This window comes from Vidua macroura, chromosome 3 (assembly GCF_024509145.1).
Source record: "Vidua macroura isolate BioBank_ID:100142 chromosome 3, ASM2450914v1, whole genome shotgun sequence".
Taxonomy (NCBI): domain Eukaryota; kingdom Metazoa; phylum Chordata; class Aves; order Passeriformes; family Viduidae; genus Vidua; species Vidua macroura.
The window spans coordinates 105,674,023-105,697,911 of NC_071573.1; the positions used below are offsets into that span (position 1 = coordinate 105,674,023).

A 23,889-nucleotide genomic window follows, 5' to 3' on the forward strand; every position below is an offset into this window, starting at 1 on the left:
CACCACTACTTCACAAAATGGACTAGCTTGTTTCAGTGCTGACTCTACAGCTTTCCAAAGGTTTTTCAGAGAGGAAAGGACCATGGATTTTTTTTTTTTTCCCTTTTTAACCTGAATTTACTAGGCACTAGGGGACAATTTACTACTAAACACATTTATCTATCTGCTTCACCTCCCATTTATTCATTCCCATGCCAAAGTAACTTCAAGCACATGTGAAGCACTAAAGCTGTGGGACTTCAGCTCCCTCTTCAAAGCATGCAAGTACCAAACATTTTAACAGGCATAGAAAACACCCTAAAATGTCCCCTGAGAACTGCCTATCCACTGACCACTAAACTCCTGCCTTTGGCTTCTCACCTAGACACCTCTTACTAGATGGCTCAGAGCTGGGATACAGTGCTGATGTACAATCTGATCTCCATTGATGTGAGCTGAAAATAACTTCCATGGAAGCAGGATGAGTTACAGGAGAACAGAGACAATGAAAAATCCACCTCAGAATTCTTGTTTCCACTTCCATGTTTCTGCACCAACACTGTACATGTGAGAGTCACAGAAACAATAATAAATAGATATAGAGACTTCTTTTATAGATAGCTAGCCACTGCTTTAGAGTGAAAAACATCTGACTGCATAACTGCTGCTGCAGAGCTGCAGCTCTGTCCCAGTGAAGACCATACTTCTTATATAAATGAAGTTATTTTGATTCAGTAAGAATTCTGTACTTGGAAGGAATTGAAGCAATAAACTAAATGAGGATTAAATACCAGATCTTGTCATCCTTCAGTGCATTAGAAGACCAAAATAATCAAGATTTTCAAATGCTATGTCAAGCTGTGCAGAGGAGAAAAGCAAACTTCTTGCTTGTTTTGGCATAACAAGTTTTTTACAGTTTCTATTTGTTGTAAGTTGGAAAATATAACATTGCATTTGCTAACCCAATAGATCATATTCCTATCCAAAAAAGGACAGCTGCTTTTGTAAAAATACAAACTAAAGACCATTTTGTGGGAAATATTACTTTATCTAACTTCTGGTTGTAAATAGTTATTTAAATTTTTAAACTCTCCTTAAACAAAAGAATAATTTTGATGCTGAGTAATTCAGCACATTTTGTCAAAAGAGTAATAGTTAATGTTTTCTGGTGATCTTTTTCTGGTGAATCTTTTCTGATTTAAAGGATTAAATACTTCAAGTAAAAAGGACAATATCTGGGCATCCATGATTACATATGATTATAATAGCAGGAGGAAAGTCTAAATAGTGCTTCCAGTATTATTCATCTTATTTGACCAAACTTCGTGTAGGAGACTCCAGCTTAGACCTAGAGTGAATGATCCCCCATAAATGATTTAATGCCACTGGGGAGGGGTCTGGCTTGTTACTCTCAGTTACTGCATATTGCTATGCAGAAGCATTTTGAAACCACAGTCTAGATCCAAGACAACATTCAGTAGTGGCTGGTGACTCTGGGTGGCTGAAACCATCCAGTTGGGTCAGTCAGTGCTTACTGAAGATCATGAACAGCTACACCTTCTTCACTTGGACATCTAAAGCCTGAGACACCCTAAAATGTAGTTGATACTTATGATCCCAGCACAGAAAAACTTAATTTGCTTACAGACTTTAGTAGTTAGAAATCAGTTTGGAATTCAGTGAGAAATTTGATCTTGAAGTGAAGAAAGTAACTGACTGAAAATGACTGGACAGGTAAACACACCCGGATACTAGTATCAGGAAGCTTTGCCCCAATTACTGTTTCTCAAGCTGTTACTACTTGTCCCTTAGTGGCATTTAGCATGTGACACCTTCAGACAAGGGAAAAAGGAAAGAAAAGCCACAAATGAGCTCAAAAGCAGTTCCAGACACTGTAATCAGAGTGTCCTGTGTACTCCAGAAGGCACATCCACTAGATTCTGGAGGGCTGATGCTTTGTGGTGAAACCCTGCAATGCCCAGCAAAGTATCTTCTGTAGCTGGGACTGTTACCAAGGCATTCATGATGTCCCTATCCTCAGGACACTTCAATGTCCTGAGGAATGCTCTGAAAAGGAACTCAAGGTCTCTTCCCTCTGTCAAAGCACCTCATTCATGAACTGCAGAGGTCTGTCCTCCCCTGTGAAATTCAGTGATGTGGGGACAGTGACATACAACAGCCTTATTCAGAAAGGCTGAAGTCTAAATACCTAACTTACAAGGATTTTAGCCATACCTGATTATACCAAGAGGGTCTAAAATGTCCTCTTCTTCCTCATCTCCCTCTTCTTTTTTCTCCCCCTTTTTGACATTTTCCACTGCTAAAAGCTGTGAGATTAAGTCAGGTGTCTTCTCCTCTTTGAAAAAATCCAATGCCTCATTTTCTTCTTCTTTCTCCCTGTCATCAGGCATGTTTTTTCCCTTGAAGTCAACAGCACTGGAAGATTTTGTTCCTGCAAAACACAGTAATGGAGGCAAAACTAAGTATACGAGATAACAATTACAGGTTTTTTATACCCTGCACTTGTTCCTGAGAGTTTTGTTTGAGGAACGAAGGACATGATCAACTTTTGTGAAATTCTTTCAAAACACTCCCACTGCTCTCTTTATTCACTATGTGTCATTATGTGTCTGATCTGTTTACTGATTCAAAGTAGTTAAGTAGAGAAAGATAGAGGAAATGAACTTAGACACAGCAACACATGTCAAATCTGCTTATTTATGTTCCTTCTACAGTCAACAGAAACAATAGAATTTCCACATGGTGATTTATCCCATCCAAATGAAGTCATATGAGAAGTTTCTCTTTGAAGTGCCTGTTTCTCTTCTACTGGCTACAGAGACACTGTAAATACTCTGCATTGATGTAGGTAGCTAACTTCCACATAGCTAGTAGAGATAAAATCCTTTTTGATACAGTTTAATTAACTTGGGCTAAAATTAGAGCATTGGACAGCATGTTTCTACAGCAGGTCTTCAGTTTACACTAAAAATTAAGCCTGAAGTTCTAACACCCTTCAGTATGCAAGATGCATCCAGCTCAGCAAATTCAGCCAACTGAAAAATAAAACTAAGTCTTCTCACCATACTTGTTACATGCAAAGGCGAGCAGAATGAGGAGAAAATCCTTGCTGTCAAGTTTCTGGATGTCCAGGGAAGCAATTTAAAATAATGACACCAGCTTAAAAAAAAGGCTACTGAAAACTGTGATGGTTAAAATTCATGGTTACACCATTTTGACTGTTGAAGTAACATGGCATGGGAGACTCTTCTCACCCAGCTTTTCGTGTCTGCATCTGCTAAATCAAGGTAAGACTTACATTATTCTAAGGCAAATTCTGATTTCCCATTACTTGCACCCAATCTGCCCACAAAATGAAGTCCAGCCTAGTTTAGCTGCAGATGTGCACCATGGTTAGGTTAATCAGCATGCAAAGACCAATCAACACCAATTCTGAATTCTCTGTGCAAGGGGTCTGCTTTCAAGAGAATACTGCCCAGGGAGAAAAAGCCCAAACAAAAACCTTACTACTTGGATCATGCCATGCATTAAGCAGCTTTGCCCCTTTGACTTTAGGAAGCTCCCAGTTTCACAGAACTAATCTGGCCACACCTGACACTATGGGCTGTTTACATTTGCTAGTTTCTTGCAACTTCACTTACTTAAAAGTAACCCTCCTCTAAGAATCCTACACAGCACCAGGCTGGAGTATTCCCTGCTCAGCAGCTCTCAGCTGAATTAACAGCAGAGAACTCATACATTCCACTCATTCTGTAACTCCCTGCTATGCCCAAGGGACGTAAGAAAGGAACTATATGAATCACTAGACAAAACAACAAGAGCTGGACATTAGGCTAAGGAAAACTAAGAAAAAAAATTAAAATAAACTAAAAAGAAAAAAAAAAAGCAAGCCAGAAAATGTGTTCAACAAATAAAGAATCTGTCTTCCATTTAAATCTTTCTCAGAGTCAATAATTTGCAGGAAAACCAGACAAAACATGGAAGAGTTGCTCACTAAGGGAGACCCTGCACTGTCCTTTTAGGGTCCATCTCCCCACTAAAAACATGACTAAATATTTAGCCTTCTAAACTTTTATGTTCTGAAGCACTGTAGGAAATCAGAGACAGGCTAGCACAATGCTTACTTTGAAGGTACCTATCAACATCTCTGAATGAGGCAGGTGTCCACGGAGAGGAGGGAATATGCTAGCAAACATGACTGTGCAGCACTGTAAATGCACATGAGGATATTTTCAGTGACAGTCTTTATTCTGGCACTCTCTAGTTTTTGGCTGCCTGAGTCAAGAACTTAATACTTCCAATGAAGCACATTCATGGGAGAGGGGACACTCACATCATCTTTTAGTTACCTAAAAATTCCAGTAACTCAGGACTTGTTGCTAGATCCTCATCTTTGGAGATGAATTTCATTATATCATTGAACATGGCTCTTCGTTCAGAGATGTCAGATTCCCCCACGAAGAGAACTTTTCTAGGCAGGAGTGGAAGAGAAACCTGTGGGTACCGTGCTGTCAGTCTCTGGTAGAGCTCCTCAATCTCGCTGTACTTCTTGGAAACCTGCAATGAAAATGTGTTGCCTGGGTTTATTTCCTTACAGGTGAGGCAGGAGCAGCAAAGCAGCAGTTTAAGTGCTGTGAAACATTAACTGTGGAAGTGGAAAACCATGTATTAGCAAGGAGCTTTACACATGGCCTAGCAAAAGACTGTTATGTACCCGGTGAATCCTCAAGCATTGTTACTAGTCTTCTAATTCTGTTATTAAAAATCCACTGCTTGATGGAATTAAAGTTCATTGCCAGAATCCATTTGTCTGACTCATCAGCTAATGAAATACTGGGAAGGTCACTGCTCCAGATACTTTTCTGACAGCAGGAATCCTTGTCCACTAAAGGTGATGCCCAGTCCTGAGAGACAGGAGGGAAGAAAAACCCTGCCTGGTATGGTGGAGAAAGCTGCCCATGTCTTTGCACTACTGTCCCATTCCTTGCTTCTGGTGGCTTCAGTGCCTTTGGCTGCTTAGGCCTAAAAAACAGTCACGTTTTCTGCCCTGAAGAGCACATGACACAGTAACCTAAGGGCAAAGACCTCAGCTGACCCCTGACTATTCAGTTCATCCATGAGAAAATAAAAATCAACAACTTGGCCATGGTCTAAAAGGTTTTCATACAGGGAGAAGATGCCAACAGTGAATGGAGTCATTTCTTCTGTGGACAAAGACAGGAAGCCTGAAGAGAAATAAGGCTCAAGATATTACAAGGAAAGCAATAGCTATGGGAATGTTGGTTAGAAAAGGTGTGGCTTTTATACCACATTAAGTATTGAATTCAGTACCTTAAACCAATACACAAAACCTACACACAAACAAAACACTATCTCTAAGTGACACTACAAATGCAATGAGGGTTACTTCCCTGCTCTGTGGTGTTACACAGATAATGTATTTGTCAAGGCCCTCCATGGATCCATAATCTACCAAACTGTTTTAATTAATACAGAGATTAAAAATCTACCCAAAAAACAGTGCTAGTGGAGTGCATAGGGCACAGATACTCTTTTAGGGTCCAGCTCTCATCCTCCTGTTATATGTGTTGCTGAACTCTAGAGGAGTGAATCCTAATTAACACTGCAATATGTGCAGTATTGCACATACTGAGATAGATATAAAAAATGGAGAGACTCAAGCACCACATCTTGGAATGGAGTAATGCAGAGATCTCTCATCAACACAGTGATAAGGACAGTCAACCTAACAAAAAGCACAGAAAGGACATGAGTTACAGATAATGCAGAATCCCAACACTGCATTTATACAAGCAAACTAAACAGCATCAGGCATATTCCCAGACACTGGAACCTGAGAGCACCTACTAGAAACCTCATTTACAGTGTCTACTGGAACCTGACAATGTCTGGCACAGTTCCTACACTCTGGGCAGCTATCATGCCCCCAGATAACTCTTCAGCCCAAGATCTGGCCCAATGGAGAGACCCCTCAGCAGCCAGTTTGGGTACTGAGGCACACTGCAGATGGTAAGGAAGTTTAATCCTGTGCATTCAGCCAGACTGTGTGAGCTGCCCTCCAGGCCAGGGAACAGGCCCTGGCAATAACAGGCACACCTCAGCCAGTTCACTGATTCAGATGTGGGCACAAAGAGCAATAACCACCTCAGCTTTCACGCTTCCCTGCCTTTCACGGTAATTATCAACCTAGCCAGATGATTTAGAAAAGCATTTGCCTTTCAGCTGTACAATGTTCACTGTAGGTTCAGTGCCCAGTCACAAAAGGCAAGCAGCTTTTGCTGAAACACAACACCCAATCTGAGTCAACAGAGGAAAGGAAAACAAGAATTTTAGACTTGTCTTGTGAAAGCAACAAAGGTTAAGTGTAACACTGTGCTCCACATGCTGGATCTGAAATGCCATTCAGCAACCAGGCACTGAAGTGAGGGCAATAGAGATGTTGCAGAACATCATAATCTTCTCTTTGAAAGATACCCCAAAAAGAGAGGGGAAAACAATTCCAGAGCTTCTGAACTGCTGTACATTTTTAGTTTGCTAGGTCCCAGTAGCACTTGAGCAGGGTATGATGCCTGAGCCCCTCCCAAAAAAAAAAGCCCCTCCCAAAAGCACAAATATAAGGGCAGTAAGGAATTCACTGGTGCTCTTTCAAAAGAATAAACATCATTACCCTCCACCCAGGAAAAAAGAATTAGGTCTGATTTGCAAAAAACATTTAACATCTAATTTCAATAATAACTACCAAATTAATTTCTGAAAGCATTACAAGGCAGAAGCCAATCAAGATCATGCCAAAACAGTTTTTTAAAAATACTCTAACATGGAACTGAGATACACAAACTTATTTCTTTCCCCACTTAATTTTCATTCCTCCTCTATCAAAGTCTGTAAATTATTCATAAATCTCAATTTATGTCTAATTACACCACTGAACCTAAAGCAAATGCACACCCTCACATCCCATCGCTAATTGCGCCTTTGTGGATGCGCGTGGGCTTTGAACAACAACGCCGGGAACGCACACGCGACACGGAATACCAAGTGTGACAGCACTGGCTCCAAAGCATGCTAATGTGCTCGCAGAGCCCGCAGCACACCGTGCAGGCCATAGATATCCTGCAGTGCCGGGATGCCCTCTGCTGGAACAGCCTACTGGAAGAGCGAGCTGCCAGCCCTCCAGCCAAAACCATTCCTGTTTACCGAAGTGCCAGCTGGGGCTCCTCGCCCCCTGTCCCTGTGCTTCCAGCCCCGGCAGCCACGGGCTCCTCGACACCCTCGCTCAGCTCTGCTGCCAGATTTACCTTGGGTTTGGTGCTGGAAATGCAGTGGTAGGGCCACTGAGCCCAGCAGCCCCGAGTGGTGCACTGAGATTTGCCAAATGGTTTGGGTTAGAAGGGACCCTAAAGAACATCCTGTTCAATATGGGAGGGACACCTTCCCCTAGACCAGGCTGCTCAGAGCCCCATCCAACCTGGCCCTGAATAGTTCCAGGGATGGGGCAGTCACAGCTTCTCTGGGTAACCTATGCCAGTGGCTCAGCACCCTCACAGTCAAGAATTTTTTCCTTAGGTCTAATCTAAACCTTCCCTTCTTCAGCTTAAGGCCATTCCCCCTTGTAACCAGTCTCTCTCCTGCTTTCTTACAGCCCTTTCAGGTACTGGAAGGGGTCTAGTGTCACCCTGGAGCCTTCTCCAGGCTGAACAGGCTCTCTCAGTGTCCTCACAGGAGAGCTGTCCCTTTTGTACACTTTTTGACTTTTGTACCCTTCCTCTGGATCTGCTCCAACAGGTCCATGTCCTTCCTGTACTTTGCACCCCAGAGCTGGATGCAGCAGCACAGAGGCCTTACACAAGTGCCAGACAGCTTCCACAGAGTGTATTTTTTCAAGCAAATCCCAGACATGATGCAGAGCATTCTCACACCTTTCTAGTCAGAAAGCACTGCTCTGCTGCAACAATTCTGGACCCTTTCAATTTGACAACCTCTGTCAATTTTCCAGGAGAAAGGTGTATCAGCATGTAACAAAATGAAATCTTGCCTTTCCTGGTTATCATTTATAGCCCTTTGAAAATGGATCCTTGACGAAAATCCTATGGTCCAAAATGTCAGGATAGAAAATAAGCACTGCTCTAAACTCCATTTTATCAATCCTATTAAGAAACAAAGTTTGATTTGATTAATATTCAAATATTTTTCTTCTGCTGCCTGTAATTCCTCTAGGTCTTGATCCTGCAGTTATTCTCTCCCCCTCTATGTCTCTAACTAAACTCTGTGAACACTGTGGAGCTAAACCTCCACCACCTGTAAGTCAGTCTGAGTGCACACACTTCAAGGAGTTCTGTCAAGTCACAATATCAAAGGCTCAATCTGCTTCACTTCAAAAGAGTTAATCATGCAAATACAGCAAAGCATGTGCACATTTGCCAGGTCAAGACCTTATTTGCCTGTAACAATTAACATCCAACACAGAACTTAAAAGACAGACAGGGATAGGCTGAATGGGTTTTTTTTTTTCACTGAGAACAAATAAATAAGTTGAATGTGATCAAGTATAGCTAGAAGGTTAAGAAAACCACCATGAAGTTCAAAGTGAAAGTCTGAAGTTTGCTACTAATCCCTCAAATCTCATGCATGTGCCTTGCCCCCCTCTTCCCAAGGGCCTCACGCAGGAAAGTACACACTGGAATGGCTGCAGGATACGAGCCTGGGACTCGCAGTTGTGTGCAGAATTTGATCCCACTCAGTATTAATGCTATTTAATGCCTCCTTTCCCTTCAAAGCTCCTTTTACTGCCCCATTTGTGACCTCAAACTTGTCTTCATATGCTTTGTATCTACTGCAAGGATTCAACAAAATGGAGATCTTAGAGCTAACCCAAGCCCTTTGCCAGCCAGAGCACACCAACAAAGAGCACGCTTGATTTTACAGTATTTCTTGAAAACCGGGGCTACAGTGACTTTCTTTCTATAAAGCCCACTTCTTAACACTGTCAGAAAAGGGAGATCCAGCATCTCTGTCCTTTAAAACAACCACTAGCTTTGGGTACAGGAATCAAAAGCATCCTTTCTCCCAGGAAGCACAGCCCAAGCTTTCACTTGGAAACTCTCAATTCAAGCCATACCAGAATTAATGTTGCTTGGTGACCCCGTGGGTATGCATTATGGTAGATTTTAATTACATGACCACATGCTGTTCTCATCATCTGTTTTGCCTAGCAGAGGAGCAAGAACTCTAATATTTCTTTTTAATCAGCATGAATCCTTATTGGCTCCTGAACCTACTGCTACACCGAGCGTGAATTTTTTTTGTCCCTCCCTCACGTCACAGAAGCCATAAGGTGAAGGAATTTATCCTCACAACATGCCTGGATGGTCAGGAAAAAGCAACTCCAATGCACATATTTTGAGGCCCAAAGAAAAAAAGAAGGCAAATGTATGCAAAAAGGCGATGATGAAAACATCAATGAATACACACCCACGTACTCATACACTCCCTCATTTTAAAAGGAAGACAGTTCTATAGTAAATGCCTCCCTAAATTGTGCTATGCCTGTCAAACACCAGTAGTTATTTGTTCAGCTTTGAAAAAGAAAAAACTTCACTAACAAATAACTTGTAAAGAAGAATCAAACTAGATGCAGATACAAAGAGAAGGCACTAAAGGCTGGGTGGATTTTTAATAAGACTGGGAAGGGAGAAGTTAATTGCTAAAAAAGCTAAGGTGTGGCTGGAAGAAATGCCTTTAAGAAAAGCAAAGCCTTTTCTTTTTATCACAGAAAATGGCAAATCTACAGGCAATAATTAAATATCACCTTGGCAGCAGTACCAAAGAGAAAACCAATTTCCCTCTTTCGATACTACTAGAGAATTCTGACCTTTAAAAGAAATTCAACTGACTTTTCCTTTAATTACCAAATATAACCTTAAGGTTGTGCAGTTCTACAACCTATTTGCCCTATTTTACAATTAGCATTTTTTTATAACTAAAAAATCCCTCCACTTTCTACTAATTTAGAATGCCATAATGGAAGTGAATTTCTTCTGTTAATGCTTCACAAACATTTTAATTAGAGATGCCGTGATGCTGATTTTGCATAGTCCTGTTAAGCTGGGGAATGGGGCACTCTGGATTGTTTAGACCCACAGTAAAGGCTTCACAGGTCAGATCTGAAGTCTCTTTTTGATGTTCATCTGGTTTTTGTCATAGGGCCTTAACACATCTCTTGATCTTGACAGGATGAGAGGACAGACCCTCAAGCTGCACCAGGGAAGGTTCAGGTTGGATATCAGAAATAATTTCTTCATGGAAATGGTTGTTAAACATTGGAATGGACTACCCATGGAAGCACTGGAGTTACCATTCCTGGAGGTGTTCGAGAAACGTCTGCACATGGCACTTGGTGCTCTAGCGTAGTTGACAAGGTGGTGATCCGTCAAAAGCTGGGTCAATGATCTTAAAGGCTGTTTCCCACCCAAATGATCCTATGATTCGATCCTGGAGACCACAGCTAGCTTAGAGGACGCTTCTGCCTTGCTCACCATCCTTTCCCAGGGAAAAGAGGAGCCACTGGTCCCCGCTGCCTGGCTCTTGCTGGAGGTGCAGGCCCCAAGGGCAGGGCAGGAGCGGCCGCTCCTCTGAGGCCTCAGGGACAGCGACAGGGCAAGGAGGAGCCACAAAACACAGACCTGGCTCCCCAGCTGGCCAAAACAGAGACAATCTGAAAATTGGTATCCAGAGACAAGGAAAATCCTACCATGCCTGCCTGCCTTCTCTAACCTACGTGTCACCTCAGCACTGTGACACTGGCTCCTTCCTCCAATTTGACAGTTTTAAAAAAAGAAAAAAAAATATGTCCCCTCTCCCATTTTGCCCATTCTGCTCCAGAAGAGGCACACAGTAGTTTCTTCTTCCTCCTTCAGATCCTCCTTCCTCATCTCACTGTGCTCTGATACAAATTTGATGTGTTAGATCTGCTGCCCATTGCAGCCTTGTTCTTCTCTGCTGTTCCTCAGGTACCTGGCTCTCTTACACTTCACTGCAAACTCTGGGGAAGGGTCACAGCTCTTGTTCGTGCTGCTCCATTATCCAGCAGAACAGGGCACTGCACAGACACTCTGGGGCAGCCACAAGATTGGCATTTCCCTCCAGGTTAAGCCATCTGCCTACATGCATGAGGTGTCATCTCCCAAGACAGATATTGGAAAAATGACATTTTGGTGAAATGTGACTGAAGCTCAACTTGCCTGAACATAGGCAGCCAGTGGCACCTTGGATGCTGCACCGTATTCTCCTTGCTGTTTGCTGTTTCAGGGCAGCGCCAATGCCTTTATGTCTTCTGTCATTCCTGCCAGCCCTGCACGCACACCTATGGCAATTTAGGGTTTCTCAAATGGTACAAGACATTTATGTTATGCAAAGTGGTTCCCCCACCCCACAGATGCTCAACTACATCCTTTTCAACAGCACTGCACCTATGGGGATGGGAGTTTAGAAAACCAAACACAGACATCTGCAGACTGTTCTGCCCAGAAGAAGGCATCCCATGCTATGTGAGATGCTTTGGGGTATCCAAAGGGCTTGTGTGCAGCAGGTTAATACCACACAAGATCTATGGGAAACCCACAACTTCTGAAGGCCAGGTAGAAAATCCCAGGGTACCTCAGAGTGCACACAGTGATTTGTGTACAACTCTACTGACCCTCAAGCGTTTCAGCCTGGAGTTGAAGCCCCCCACTGCAGCTGTTTACAATGTAGATGCTTTCCCCTTATGGTCAAAGAAGAGAGACATTTCCAGAGGATGAGTCACATCATTCCCCTCCTCCCCACTGACCATATACGCATGGACAGACTCAGATTAAAATATCCAACTTAGAGAGAGATAAGTTACGACAGGTGAATCCCTCTGTTCCTTCCAGTAATACATACAGACAAGACTCATTGGAATGAATCAATGGGAAGCATCCATCCTCAACCTCCCAGCTCACGGTTTTAAATTACTCTCACACAACAAACTATATAATATATCATATTTAGTCAGCTGAAAAAAATGTAACTGATGAGATAAATGTTATTCTCGTCAGGCTCCACCAGTTTTCTTCTTCATGAAGAATGAAATGTCAGGAGGCCGCACCAGAGGAGAAATTAGGAAGGTTCATTTCACTTGAGAAGAGCAACTGAGTGCTGAAAATCTTCCCTGAAAGAGCCATGGTAACAGACAACCCCAGAAAGCAGAGAGGCCACAGTACAAAGTCTGTTTCTCCTCTTTAAAGACAAGCTGATTTTATCAACTTATTCTTAAATTATGCAAAATGAAGTTAGATGATGACAACCCAGTTTAACACCTCAGGTGTAGCCAGATTCTTTCTTCCACAGAGCTGCGTGGACAAATTACATAATATAAGCAGGCCTTGCTGCATGAAAAAAAGCAACTGCACATCTTCTCTTATCCGCCCATGTCTGGCCCTTCCCTGCCCTAAAAGAAACTTTAATGATATTGTGCAAGTCACAGGCTCAAGGAACAGGTGTAAATCAGTACTGAATAACAAGCCCCAAAATACTAATTTTTAGCCAGGAGCAGTTCCTCAGCTGACGTTATGGAATAGCCACAAGACACTGGCACACAAAAGGAAACACTGCAGGAGCGAGAACAAGCTGTCAGGGATGGGGAGGGTGGAGAGAACAGACTCCTATGCCAGCATTGCTGCTTTTACCATAGTTATATATAGCACAAGGTGTAGAATAAATGCAGGAGATTTCACTTGTTGTAAAGCATTTCTTTACAACACTGCCAGATGTTTATCTGCAAAACAGATTGCTTAAATAGGCTTTTATTAACTATCTTCTATGAAGTTTCAGTTACACTACAGGTCATGGTCTACCAGGTAACCACATACTCACATCACTCTGACATTACAGTTATTGCCAAAACATCAGAAAAAAAGAGCAGAAAAGAGCAGATGGTCACAGCATGCAACAGCGTGTGTCCCCTTATGGTCAATGGACAGAGAAATACACTTTTTGGGAGTGGTTCAGCAGGCAGCTAAAGAAGATCAAACAGGACACCCTAAATGCACCTTTTCCCATCAGCTTGACAGACAGTCCCATGGACAACAGTTTAAGTGGATGTGCACTGTACATACATAGTTTGTGGTAACTGGAAGTGGGGCTGCAGCCGAGCCTCATCCCCAATGGGCTACAACTGTGAAAAGCAGGTGAACACTATAGAAAGTAATGAGCCATGGAGTGCCAAGGTGCACTGACCAACCACGGAAGAGAACAGAGGGCACACAGGTGCAGTGTATGAATGATAAGGGGTATAAAGGTTGAGCTAAAAAACAAGAAGAACAGACACTTGAAGCCTTCTGATAGGGGATGGTGGTACTCCTTATGGGTGGATGCTTGAAGCCTTCTGAAGTGGTATGGTGTTACTCTGTGTGGGTTGAAGCTTCCTGATCTTGTATGATGATACTCTGTGGATTGTGGCTATCTCAACAGCAACATATGATGATCCTGAGGTGATTCAGGCAGATGACTGCAGACCCAAGAGCATTAAGATGGTGGAGCCAGGGGGACTAGGAACCTGGGAACTGAGCAGGCAGACCAAGGACCTGAGAGCCTAGAAGTCTGGAAAACTTATGAGCCACCAACCCCAAGAAGGGTGCTGGGTATACTGGTGCAAAAGAAATAAAGTGAGGCTATGTACTTTACTTATTTAGAAATAGATGGCTTGGGAGCTAACACACATACTGCCTTTTTATTAAAATGTGGGAGAGTACCAGCTGCACTTTTGCTCATGCTGCTGCCTGCCATTCCCTGCAGGTGTGGTGGGTGAGCCTCATGCCCCCTGCCACAGTATGGCTGCAGTCTGGTGGGGTCCCAGAGCAGTGCTGGGTTCCCCCTGAACGGCAGAGAGTGCAGTGGGACACAGAAGTGGCGTGGCAGAGATGGAGGTGGCAAATGGCATGACCACAGCAGCAGCTGGTGCCACAGCAATGGCGCAGCCCCCGAGGAGTGTGGGGGGGAGGTTTGCTGGGTCACTGCTGTGTGAGCACTGGAATAAAAACAACCTGAAGCTCCAAGAGGCAGAGTCAGAGCTGCACAGAAAACATGTAAGAAAACTTTCTGAAATTGTATCATGGCTGTCTTGACTCCAGTAGTGCACACGCCATAGATGAGATTAATTCCACCTGTTTTAAGTCATATGCTAATCTTTCAAACCTTTACTCTGCAGGTATAGTGAAAAAGACAATCTGCCTAATAACGTTTTATATGGATGCTTCCTTGTAAACTTCTCTTACTAAGGATTTTAAAAGCTGTGTCTAGGTAATAGACCCATTCAAATAAGATATATCTATTTCATGTTTCTGTACAAAGTCTACTACTGATACATATATTAGAGAAACTAATTAGTAGCAGAACTTACAAAAAGCTTAATTGGTTTCTATTTGTTGATCCATAATGAAAAATGCCTTAAAGGCAACAACAGTCATCATCACTTTTAGCTCCTGGAATAAAAAGTTCAATTACTGTGTGGATAATGGAATATGCATAATGGAAAGGAATTGCAAAAATGGTACAGACTGTGTTGTCCTACCAACGATCTTGACCTGGAGAGGCTGTGATTGATGATGAAGCATCTGCTACATCATGACAGAAATAATCAAAGCTGATTAAGAAAGTGATCACAGGTGTGATTAAATATTTACCATAAACTGAACCACATCTTCAGGCTTGTGCTTTGCTGATTTGAAGGCAGCCAGTCGGGTAACAACAACAATGTGATACTCGACATGGCCAGACATCATCTTCCCACGGATTTCCTGGTATTCTGGCACTGACAAATCCAGTCCTGTGTGCGTATTCTGAATTTGCCTAGGGAAGAAAATACACAGAGTTCAGGCAATGGCACAAAGACTTCTAGCTGTCCCTCTCCCAGTTACAAGCCCAAGAAAATCAATACAAAGGCTCTCACTGGAACAGGACATCACAGACCCTGTCCCCAACACTTCCCACTCTGTAACAAGACAAACTGGGACATGGCCTGTTTCCTATATTCCGTCCCAAAGCACATGCCATGAGCACTGCAGGAAACATGCAGGATCACATTTCTGTGAAGACATGTGGATCCATTCAGAACAGGACTTCACTTGCAGGAACTAAAAGTGCTCTTAGCCCAGCATGGCAGGTGAGAAGATCCAATGATCTCTCATCAGGTTTATTTTGAAACAAAGGTCTGTTCATACTGACTCATGCCGAGACCTACCCACCTCTCCTTTATGTAAGAACATTCCCAGAAATGACAGAGACAATAACTGAAAGGTGTCACTAAAGAAAGAAGGAGCTCCCTTGAAGCACAGGGGCAACTTGAGGTTTGTGAAGAGCCAACCAGGGAAGTGGATTAAAGCCAAAATACAAAGGAAGCTGCTGGAGCAGACTGATGGGCCAATCGCAGTTCCACTTGTGAAGGTCCTTGAGGAAAATTAAACAAACATAAGGACTGAGCAAGTTAATGCAACACATGATCCCTCAGAGCTGCCTCTGGTTTTGGCTATCTGATGCACTGTCTTGTTGCCAAAAGGGCATACTAGCCAAAACATCTTGGCTTTCCCACTGGAAGCAGATCTACAGTAGGATCTAACAGATCCTACTACTAACAGAACTACCTGTCCTTTCATACCCAGTTAAAGTAGACAACCACAGCATTAGCCTCTGAGAGCTCCAGCAGTCATAACCACCATGGCTCCTCCTGGAGGAAAATGCAACAGGGGAGTTGCTGCTGCAGTTTACTCAATGCATTTTTTTCCTCCTGACCGCTTCAGATCCATGGAACTGTGGTGCCACCTTCCCCCTGGATTGCCATCTGAAAATATTTATGACATATTTGCAAGAGGAATGCCAGATCATATTAGAGTGCTCACACATCAAGAGTAAGACCAAGCTGTTGGAGCATTAATTGGTACATCTAATGAAATAAACAGCCTGTTTCAATAGCCTGAAAACCAAAACTGATCAAAGACTCCTTCCCCAAAGTTATCCCATGCCAAGCCACAGAACACTTGCTGTCACTGGAACCAAGTATTCTGCCAGAATCAGAAGTTCACCAACCAGAGAACTGAATACCCTCTGAACACATCTCTGGGTACATTCTTCCTATGTGTGAGTGAATGTGTTTTTAGAAGAACCAGAAGGGACCATTTAAAAGAAAACCAAACTAGGATCATCAAACATTTTTTTTCTGCCTTTTTAAACCTTAACCATGAGGATTATCAAGTTCCATCTTCTCTGGATTTCTTGCAGACTGCAGAGTTCTTGTGGAATTCTACCTCTTCCTTCAGGAAATTTAGATTCATTAACACAGCTGCCCTTTCACCTAAGGATACACAATGCATAGAACTTAATATACACTTTCAAGAGGCTTAAACAATCTAGTTTCAAACAAACTTTCAAAAGATTCCTCTCATCATGTCAAAACTTGATCAGTTTTTATGAAACTTGAGTTTCCCCAAGAAGGTAACCTCTGAATTTCTAATTCAAAGCTTGTCATGGAAAATGATTGCGGGGGGGGGAGAAAAACTACATTTTTGTTTGTTTGCTTTAGACCTTATGATCACTTTCATTATCATCTCCTACAGAAAACCTAGCCCTATTATCTTCTATAGCAATAGGATTTCTTTTTAAAGATAAAACTGATTCTAAACAAACAGAAATCAGCAGGGAGGCTGAGACAAACAGAGCATACTATCCAAAGTGCTCCCTAGTTCTTGTAATGCCTTCAAAATAAGCAGCCTTAATGTTTTAACTAATTAAATACTGTTATTGTTATTCAAACAGAATCAGCACCTGCATCCCCCAAGACAGAATATAGTTTCACTGCATTTTTCACATAAAAACAATTGTTTTTACACTTGTGGCTTTAAAAAAAAAAGCAGCAAAAGGAGAAAACTGGTTGTTTAACTTGGACACACTGGTTTATTACTTCTACTCTTTATTTGAACCTCGTTTATCTCCAGTTTACACTTCTGTCTACAAAACAGTTCACTGTAGACCTGGGCACATGGTTAACCTTCCTAACAGGAATCACTTCTCCCAAAGACAAGGAGACCATTCATACCAGCAACACTGCTGTGAATCAGATCATTGCACAACCAGATCAGGCAGGATTGGCCCAGAACAGAGGAAGTGCAGACTATAAAAGGTCAGCTGAACTGAGCAGCTTCCACAGTTCACAGAAGAGCTGGGTTTTCACTCCTGTTTTTTTTTTTTATTTGCATATAATAATTAAATTGTATTCTAATTAATCTGCTTTCTGTGCTGAAAGGCCAGCATGGGGGGTGGCTAATAGTCACCTCCAGAAAGAAAGTAAAACGAGATGAAAGTGCTGTGACCAGACAAACATTTATTCCAGCATCTGTGAGGCCAGGAGAGCAGAGTCTGTGCTTCCTGCCTTGATAAACTCAGCCCTGCCAGCAGCTCCCAGCTCCAACAACCTCTCTCCAGAAGGGAGCAAACTGTGACATCCCTGGTGTTAACAGAAGGAGAAAAAAAAATGTACAGCTAGTTTTATTTATTAAGTGAAGGCAAAGTACTCACCAAATAATTTATTTCCCTGTATAGTCTAACTACAAGTATACAGATTTTATAGGTTCCCCAGAGAAGTGATCACAGCACCAAACCTGACAGGGTTCAAGAAGTGTTTGGACAATGCTCTCAGGCACATGGTGTGATTCTTGGGATCAAGCCGCGCCAGGAGTTGGACTCAATGATCTGACTCAGCATATTCTATTATTCCATGATTTATATCACCACAGCAACTAGGAATCCTATTTCCAAAACAAGTATGTGGAAAAAAGAGTGGAGTGGAAGAGGACACAACTATTTCACCTCAGAAGCTAGAAAGGTTGCTAAAGTCTTAATCCCACACATACATATACACCAAATTTTATCACTGAAAGCATTCTAGTTTCAGTGGGACAATTTGCAAGTGGGTCTTTTTTCAATGTAACAACTGTAAATCCAGGTGTTTGGATTTCCATTTTCAGGGGTAAACTTAATGTAAAGTCAGTCCTACAAAACATCTGTTAGTCATATCAGATACAGTTGAAGGTTCAAGGCCACTGCTTCAAGGAAAGTCCGGCACTGATACAGCCAAATATTTAAGGATTAAAATAATGGCTTTGAAGTTAAAGTGACTGAAATAGTCATTATTTATGTCCTAGGAGGTAAGGACCTTGCTGAATCAACACTTCTGCTTTTCATGTCTCATCTGATAGCAAATTGCTTTCATGTGGTCTCAAATATCTCGTGGAGATTAAAAAAAAAAAAAAAAAAGGAGAGAGAAAGAGATCTATCAATTTCCCTATAAAAGATTGCCATAAGCATTTTCTTCTTGAGGTATTTCTCATCAGGATTCCTTTACAACACCTAGGAAAAAACAGGGTTTAAAAATTTAATGCAACGGAAACCAGCGCCCTTGCACCACGCAGGGGACAGCTTCGAGAAGGTGGGAAAGGAGAAGGAACTCTTCCTGCCCATCCCTGGGCTCCCAGCCAGAGCGGGCACGAGGGGCACGGGATACAGGACACAGCAGCGGGAACGGGCACCAGCCAAAGCACTGGTGACATCGCCGCGCAGCCCAGGATAAATCCTAATTCCTGCCCACCCACCTCGAAACACCGACAAGGAAAAGATGTGTCTGCAGGGCGACAGCACACGCTGCGCCAGAGTGGACGGCAAAAGACCCGGAGTTATCGCAAGAGGAAAGGGCACACGGGACGGGCCAGGGATCTCCCCCGGCTGTGAAATGCAGGAAAACTGCAGAACATCTGAAGTGCCCCGGGGCAAACCTACACAGCGCCACCCGGCTTCTCCTCAACCTCCGCCGCCCCGCGCTTTCCTTCCTTCCCTTTCCCTTCCCTTCTCTCCTTCCCCGCTGCCCGGCCGGGCTGCCCCGCCGAGGCTGATGCGGGCGCGGGGCCGCTCCCCCGGCCCGTCCCCGGTACCTGGTGGTGACCAGCACGGCGGGCGCCGGGCCGCGCTGCTCCATGGCCGCGGGAGGAGACCCCGCCTCCCTTCCCGGGGCTGGACCGGCCGCCCGGCCGGATGTCAGGCGCCGGCGGCTCCGGTGCAAAACGAGCTGGGGGAAGAAAACGTCCGGCACGGGGAAGAAAAGAGGAACACGGCTCGTAGTCGGCAGGATTCGAACCTGCGCGGGGAGACCCCAATGGATTTCTAGTCCATCGCCTTAACCACTCGGCCACGACTACACCGACGGGCAGCAGTGCCGCCGTGTGAGCCCCACTAACTCATCCCCGCGCTTCCGCTTCCTCCCGGGACGGAAACTTCTCCCGAGCCCTGGTGCATCCCTACGCGCTTCTCTTCCTCCTCACGGGAAGCAGCTCGCACGCATCTCCCGCTGAAACGATGGGCACGGCGCTGCTTCCCCAGCCGCATCCCGGGGCGGCGCCAGCCGGGTGCAAGGCACGGCCACCCCCGCAGCCTGGCCACACACCTCGGAGCGGCTGTGAGTTCCAAAGTTTATTTTGGGAAAGAAGAGGGAAGCAGCTGGTCCTTCTGCTGCCCCTCAGGCACCCGCGGCAGGGCTGGGCAGCCCTGGTTTGTGTGCAGGCTGCTGGGCGTACCTGGGCTCTTGGCTATCCCGCGGCTTCTCTGCGCTGGTGTGCAGGGCTCCTGCAGGGAAGCGCTTGGGAAAAAATCTTCGCCCCGCACACAGCTTTGTGGAATCACGGAATTACAAAGTCGTTATAGTTGGAAATCCACCATATTCACTACTAAACCATAACCCTAAGTGCTACATCCACATGTTTATTTGAACACTTCCAGAGACAGCAATTCCACAACTTCCCTGAGCAGCCTGTCCCAATGCCACCCTTTCAGTGAAGATTTTTTTTTCCTAATATCCAATTTAAACCTCTTTAGGTGCAACTCGAGGCTATGCCTTCATCTGTCACTTGTTACTTAGGAGAAGAGACTGAGCCCCACCTGGCTGCACCCTCCTTTCAGGTGGTTGTGATAGGGTGAGAGACTGATAAGGTTCCCCCCTGAGCCTCATTTTCTCCAGGTTAAACACCACCAGCTCCCTCAGTTGCTCCTCATCACATTTGTGCTCCAGATCCTTCTCACCAGCTCTGTTGTCCTTCTCTGGACAGACAGAAACCACAGCCAGGGAATATTATAAAAGTGATAAAAAACAGATGCTGACACTGCATCAGTGCATCCAGCCTCCAAACAGGCTCAGCACCTCAAGTGGGTATGCAGCAATGTCCCCAGAGAGGAGCAGCCCTTGAAGGAGGACCTAGTGAGTAGATTAAGACTTTTCACCCGAAAGGAACAGCTGGAGGAGTTTGGGAGTGACGAAAATGTCAAAATCAAGAGAGGTCCAAAGTGGCAGACACAGAACAATCTTTTGATGCTTGTGGTGAAACAAGAAATCTGGAATGTGAAACCCACGAGTCAAAACAAAAAAAAAGGGAGACTTCATAGGTGGGGTTCCTTCCTAAATCCCCATTGTTTTCTCTCCCTGCCTCTACAAACCTTTTGTTAAGCAGAGTGTAAACACCACCACCCAGCTGCAGCCTTTCTGGCACAGGAGTTGCAGTTTCCAGAAGTGCTGCAAGCCACCAGAAAGTGCTTTTGGAACATTAATCATTCTCATATGGCCTCTGAAGGGTTAAAAAGCCCTGAGGTGGAGTTCCTGAAAGCATATAATGAACAAATTGCTTCTCCAATGGCATTTTTATTCACATTTGACTTCCTGGATAGTGCAATTTATTCAGATAGTTACAAAGAGTAAGCAGCTGGCAGTTTGCTGTCTGAGACAGCAAAACTAGAGCGGGACCTGAGCCCATGAGTTCCCACTGAAGCTTGCTGAGCAGTGTCCTTCCAGGTGTTGCCAAGTGCCTGTGAAGGTGCTTCAAAAGCTGGGGATTTTCTCCCCAAAGAGAAGTGTCTGCTTGGCTCCAGTAAGCTGACACTCTGTCCTGGAGAGGCTGTGTGTGCTATATACTCATGGAGAAGTCCAAGTACTGCCTGTTTATCTGATTTCCTAACAAGTCTTATCATATATGGCATTTTTATAACTCCACAGTCCATATCATCATAACATATAAATAAAACAAATGCCTCAGTGGTGCTAAATCTGAAGTTGTGGAAATAATCAGCTGATTTTCCCACAAGGTTAGGGCAAGGTCTTTGTTCAGATGGTGACTGTGACTGTGAAGAGTGAACCTCTGCATAGAAGGTGGATGCAAATCAAACCTGTCAGGAGAAAACTAATATGCCAATAGAGCTATCTGCAGGAGCTAAGCATCGACTTGCCTCTTTCAGCAGCAATCTCCCAGAGTATTTGGAGTTTGATTCCCATGTTGCTTTGGATGCTATACAGAAAATTTCTTCCACTTAACCATTTTTTTTACTCAATTATCCACTGGAAACCTGCAGGGGAAAGCCTATGGCAGAATGTGCAAAGAATCTGAGAACCAATTCCAGTAACAGTCATCACTTATAAACTTACATTTTCCTACCTACTACTTGGGTTACCCTCAGCTGTTCCTCTCTCTTTCATGGTCCCCTTTGCATCAATTAAATTCTCTATGAGCAAAGAAAAGACAAAGAAACTCTCTGAAGTTTCAGGACTGTTTTCTTTGGGATTTATGGCTTTTTTCCCTGCCTCTTAGCTCTGCAGTACTGACTGGTACAGTACATTGCTTGACTTACTTTTATCCATTCTTTTTCTGTTTTTTTTTCCCCTTTCTTTCCATACACTCAACAAACTGAATCAGCATATTCATGCAGTCTGTATTTACTAGTCTAATTTATGCATAGCCTCTGTAATAAAACTATTAATCAATTTGCATAGAATAGCTGCCTAAATAAAAATGCATGTTCTTTTACTGCAGGTATGTGTGGTACTGTGCTAGACCCTCTGTGGTTTCTGCATAAATGAGGCGAGGCCAAAGATGACTGCTTCAAGTAGGAGAAGATACTTGAAGAAAAGATAAGTCTGATTTCAGTCAAAAGCTTCTAGAAAGTGAAGGAAAAGAATGAGTGGGAGACAAGTAATTAAGCTCAATAGGAGTTTGAAGGAGTTTGTTTTTTTTGTTTTGTTTTTTTTTTTTTTGTCTTCCAGATGTCTGAGCATTGGGAAGTACCTATGTAAGAGGAACTCATACTGAAAAATAGTATCATCCAGGAAGGCTAAATAATATCCCTCCCAGAGGTAAGATAAGAAGCCAGTTTTAAACAAAGAGTTTGTGGGGAGATGCATATAACCTCTTTAGAGGTGTAGGTGTTTCATGAGTCAAGTGGCTGTTTCTGGTTTCCATACCACCATCATAAAAAATCTTTTAGCTGCCATTTCACAGAAGCAAAAGGAGAATGAGTTATTCTTAAAACTCAGACACCTACTATAAGTAAATCCCAACTGCAATACAATAGCCTTATAAATGTTATGATTATGGGACACTTTTTGAACATTTGGGTTCAGCAGTATGATTCTGCTGGTCTGGGAGTACCTACTACATAACTATTTTATGGCTTGTGTCCTGAGCTGACTTCCTTGATAACCTTGTTTTTACACTGACATAGTCTAGGTTTCCACTTTATCCAGCTGCTTATCACTTTGTGCTATGAAACAAGAATATTTTCCCTCAGAGGTACTATGTCCAGCACTGGTAGGGCTCTCAGAGCAAAGGGCTCCTGGAGGCTCAACAGCAGCTGGGAAATGAGTTCATATAATTTTTCCCCACTTCTTTCTTCCCTTCCATGACTGATGTTTCTACTCTCCTTCCACAGTACCTCTGCTCTTCTAACCGCTGACTACACACAGGAGCAGGAACTGCAGGTGTTTCCTTCATCACAAGGAAAAGCAAGGAAAAATAGTGTAAAGGGATTGAGGTGGTTCTTGTGCTTGTGAGTCAGCTCTTACCAGGTGAAGTGGGCATCCCATGCCACCCTGCACTAATCTCTCATCAGACCTCTGCCCTGAAGCATCACAGATCAGGGAGACCTGGCTTTGAGCCCCCCGCGCCCAAATCCTGCTCCCAGACACTCAGCACAGGCCCATGGTGTGTGGGTATTACAGACCCAATGCCTCAGACACTCAGCTGAGAGTGACTTAGGCTCAGGGACAGCACATCAGTTTTGTTCCTCTCGATCCGTTTTCTGTCCACTAGAGAGCACTCAAACACCACCTATGGACGCGGGACGGGCTCTGGTGCTGATTGCAATCCCCAGCTGTGTCTCATCAGTGCTAGTTTTGCATGCAGTAGAGTTAATTTTCTTCATAACGTCTGCTAAACCATGGCACTCACCCTTTGGAAGCCCAGTGCCCAGCTCCTGTTTGGCGCCATTCACTCGCACACACAATCCCACCAACTCAGTGTAACCCTCCGCTTGTGCTCAAAACCTGACTCTGGGACCAGTTACACTGGGATTTTCTACAGAGCTAAAGTCAGTCAGTGACTGACTTTGGCAGTCAATGTTTGTATTGACTTTTGATACACAATTTACTCCCAATAATTATCTTTCATTGACACATAGCCCAGAGAGGTTTTCTCAGCCACCTGCCTCAGCATGGATGCAGGGGCACTGCGTGTTATGAAAAAGGGAATCACCACCTGTGCTCGAGGACTGCTCACCAGCCATCTCCAGCAGGCACTGAGGTCCCACAAAGGGTTAAAGCAAGGAAGAAAAACCTCTCAGAGCCTGTTAGAATATTGAGTGATTTGTGGCTGGGGTCTGTTCATTCTGCTCGATGCAAACGGACTGCAGCCCTACAGTTTAATCCCTCTCCGTTCTTCACAGGGGCATGGGGAGATGAAGGGTCTCCATCAGGGTCAAGGTGTGACCCCATGA

At 43.8% G+C, this 23,889-nt stretch overlaps 1 protein-coding gene and 1 non-coding gene across 3 annotated transcripts in view; both read right to left on the minus strand.

The window, feature by feature from the left end:
- Positions 1–19,239, minus strand: part of HS1BP3 (HCLS1 binding protein 3) — a 51,943-nt gene extending 32,704 nt beyond the window's left edge. Inside the window, exons 1-4 of one of the 2 annotated variants that reach the window (XM_053974560.1) lie at positions 19,017–19,239; positions 14,724–14,889; positions 4,350–4,557; positions 2,215–2,431 (exon numbers count right to left, since the gene is read on the minus strand). In XM_053974560.1, coding sequence (XP_053830535.1) covers positions 2,215–2,431; positions 4,350–4,557; positions 14,724–14,889; positions 19,017–19,060 — 635 coding nt within the window. In that variant the 5' untranslated portion in view covers positions 19,061–19,239. Of the gene's footprint in view, positions 1–2,214; positions 2,432–4,349; positions 4,558–14,723; positions 14,890–16,266; positions 16,380–19,016 lie in introns of those variants that run through there. The other variant, XM_053974561.1, reaches the window with a different exon arrangement.
- TRNAS-AGA (transfer RNA serine (anticodon AGA)) lies at positions 19,199–19,280 on the minus strand. The gene has a single exon. It is a non-coding gene; the product is annotated as a tRNA-Ser (tRNA).
- Positions 19,281–23,889: the final 4,609 nt, after the last annotated feature.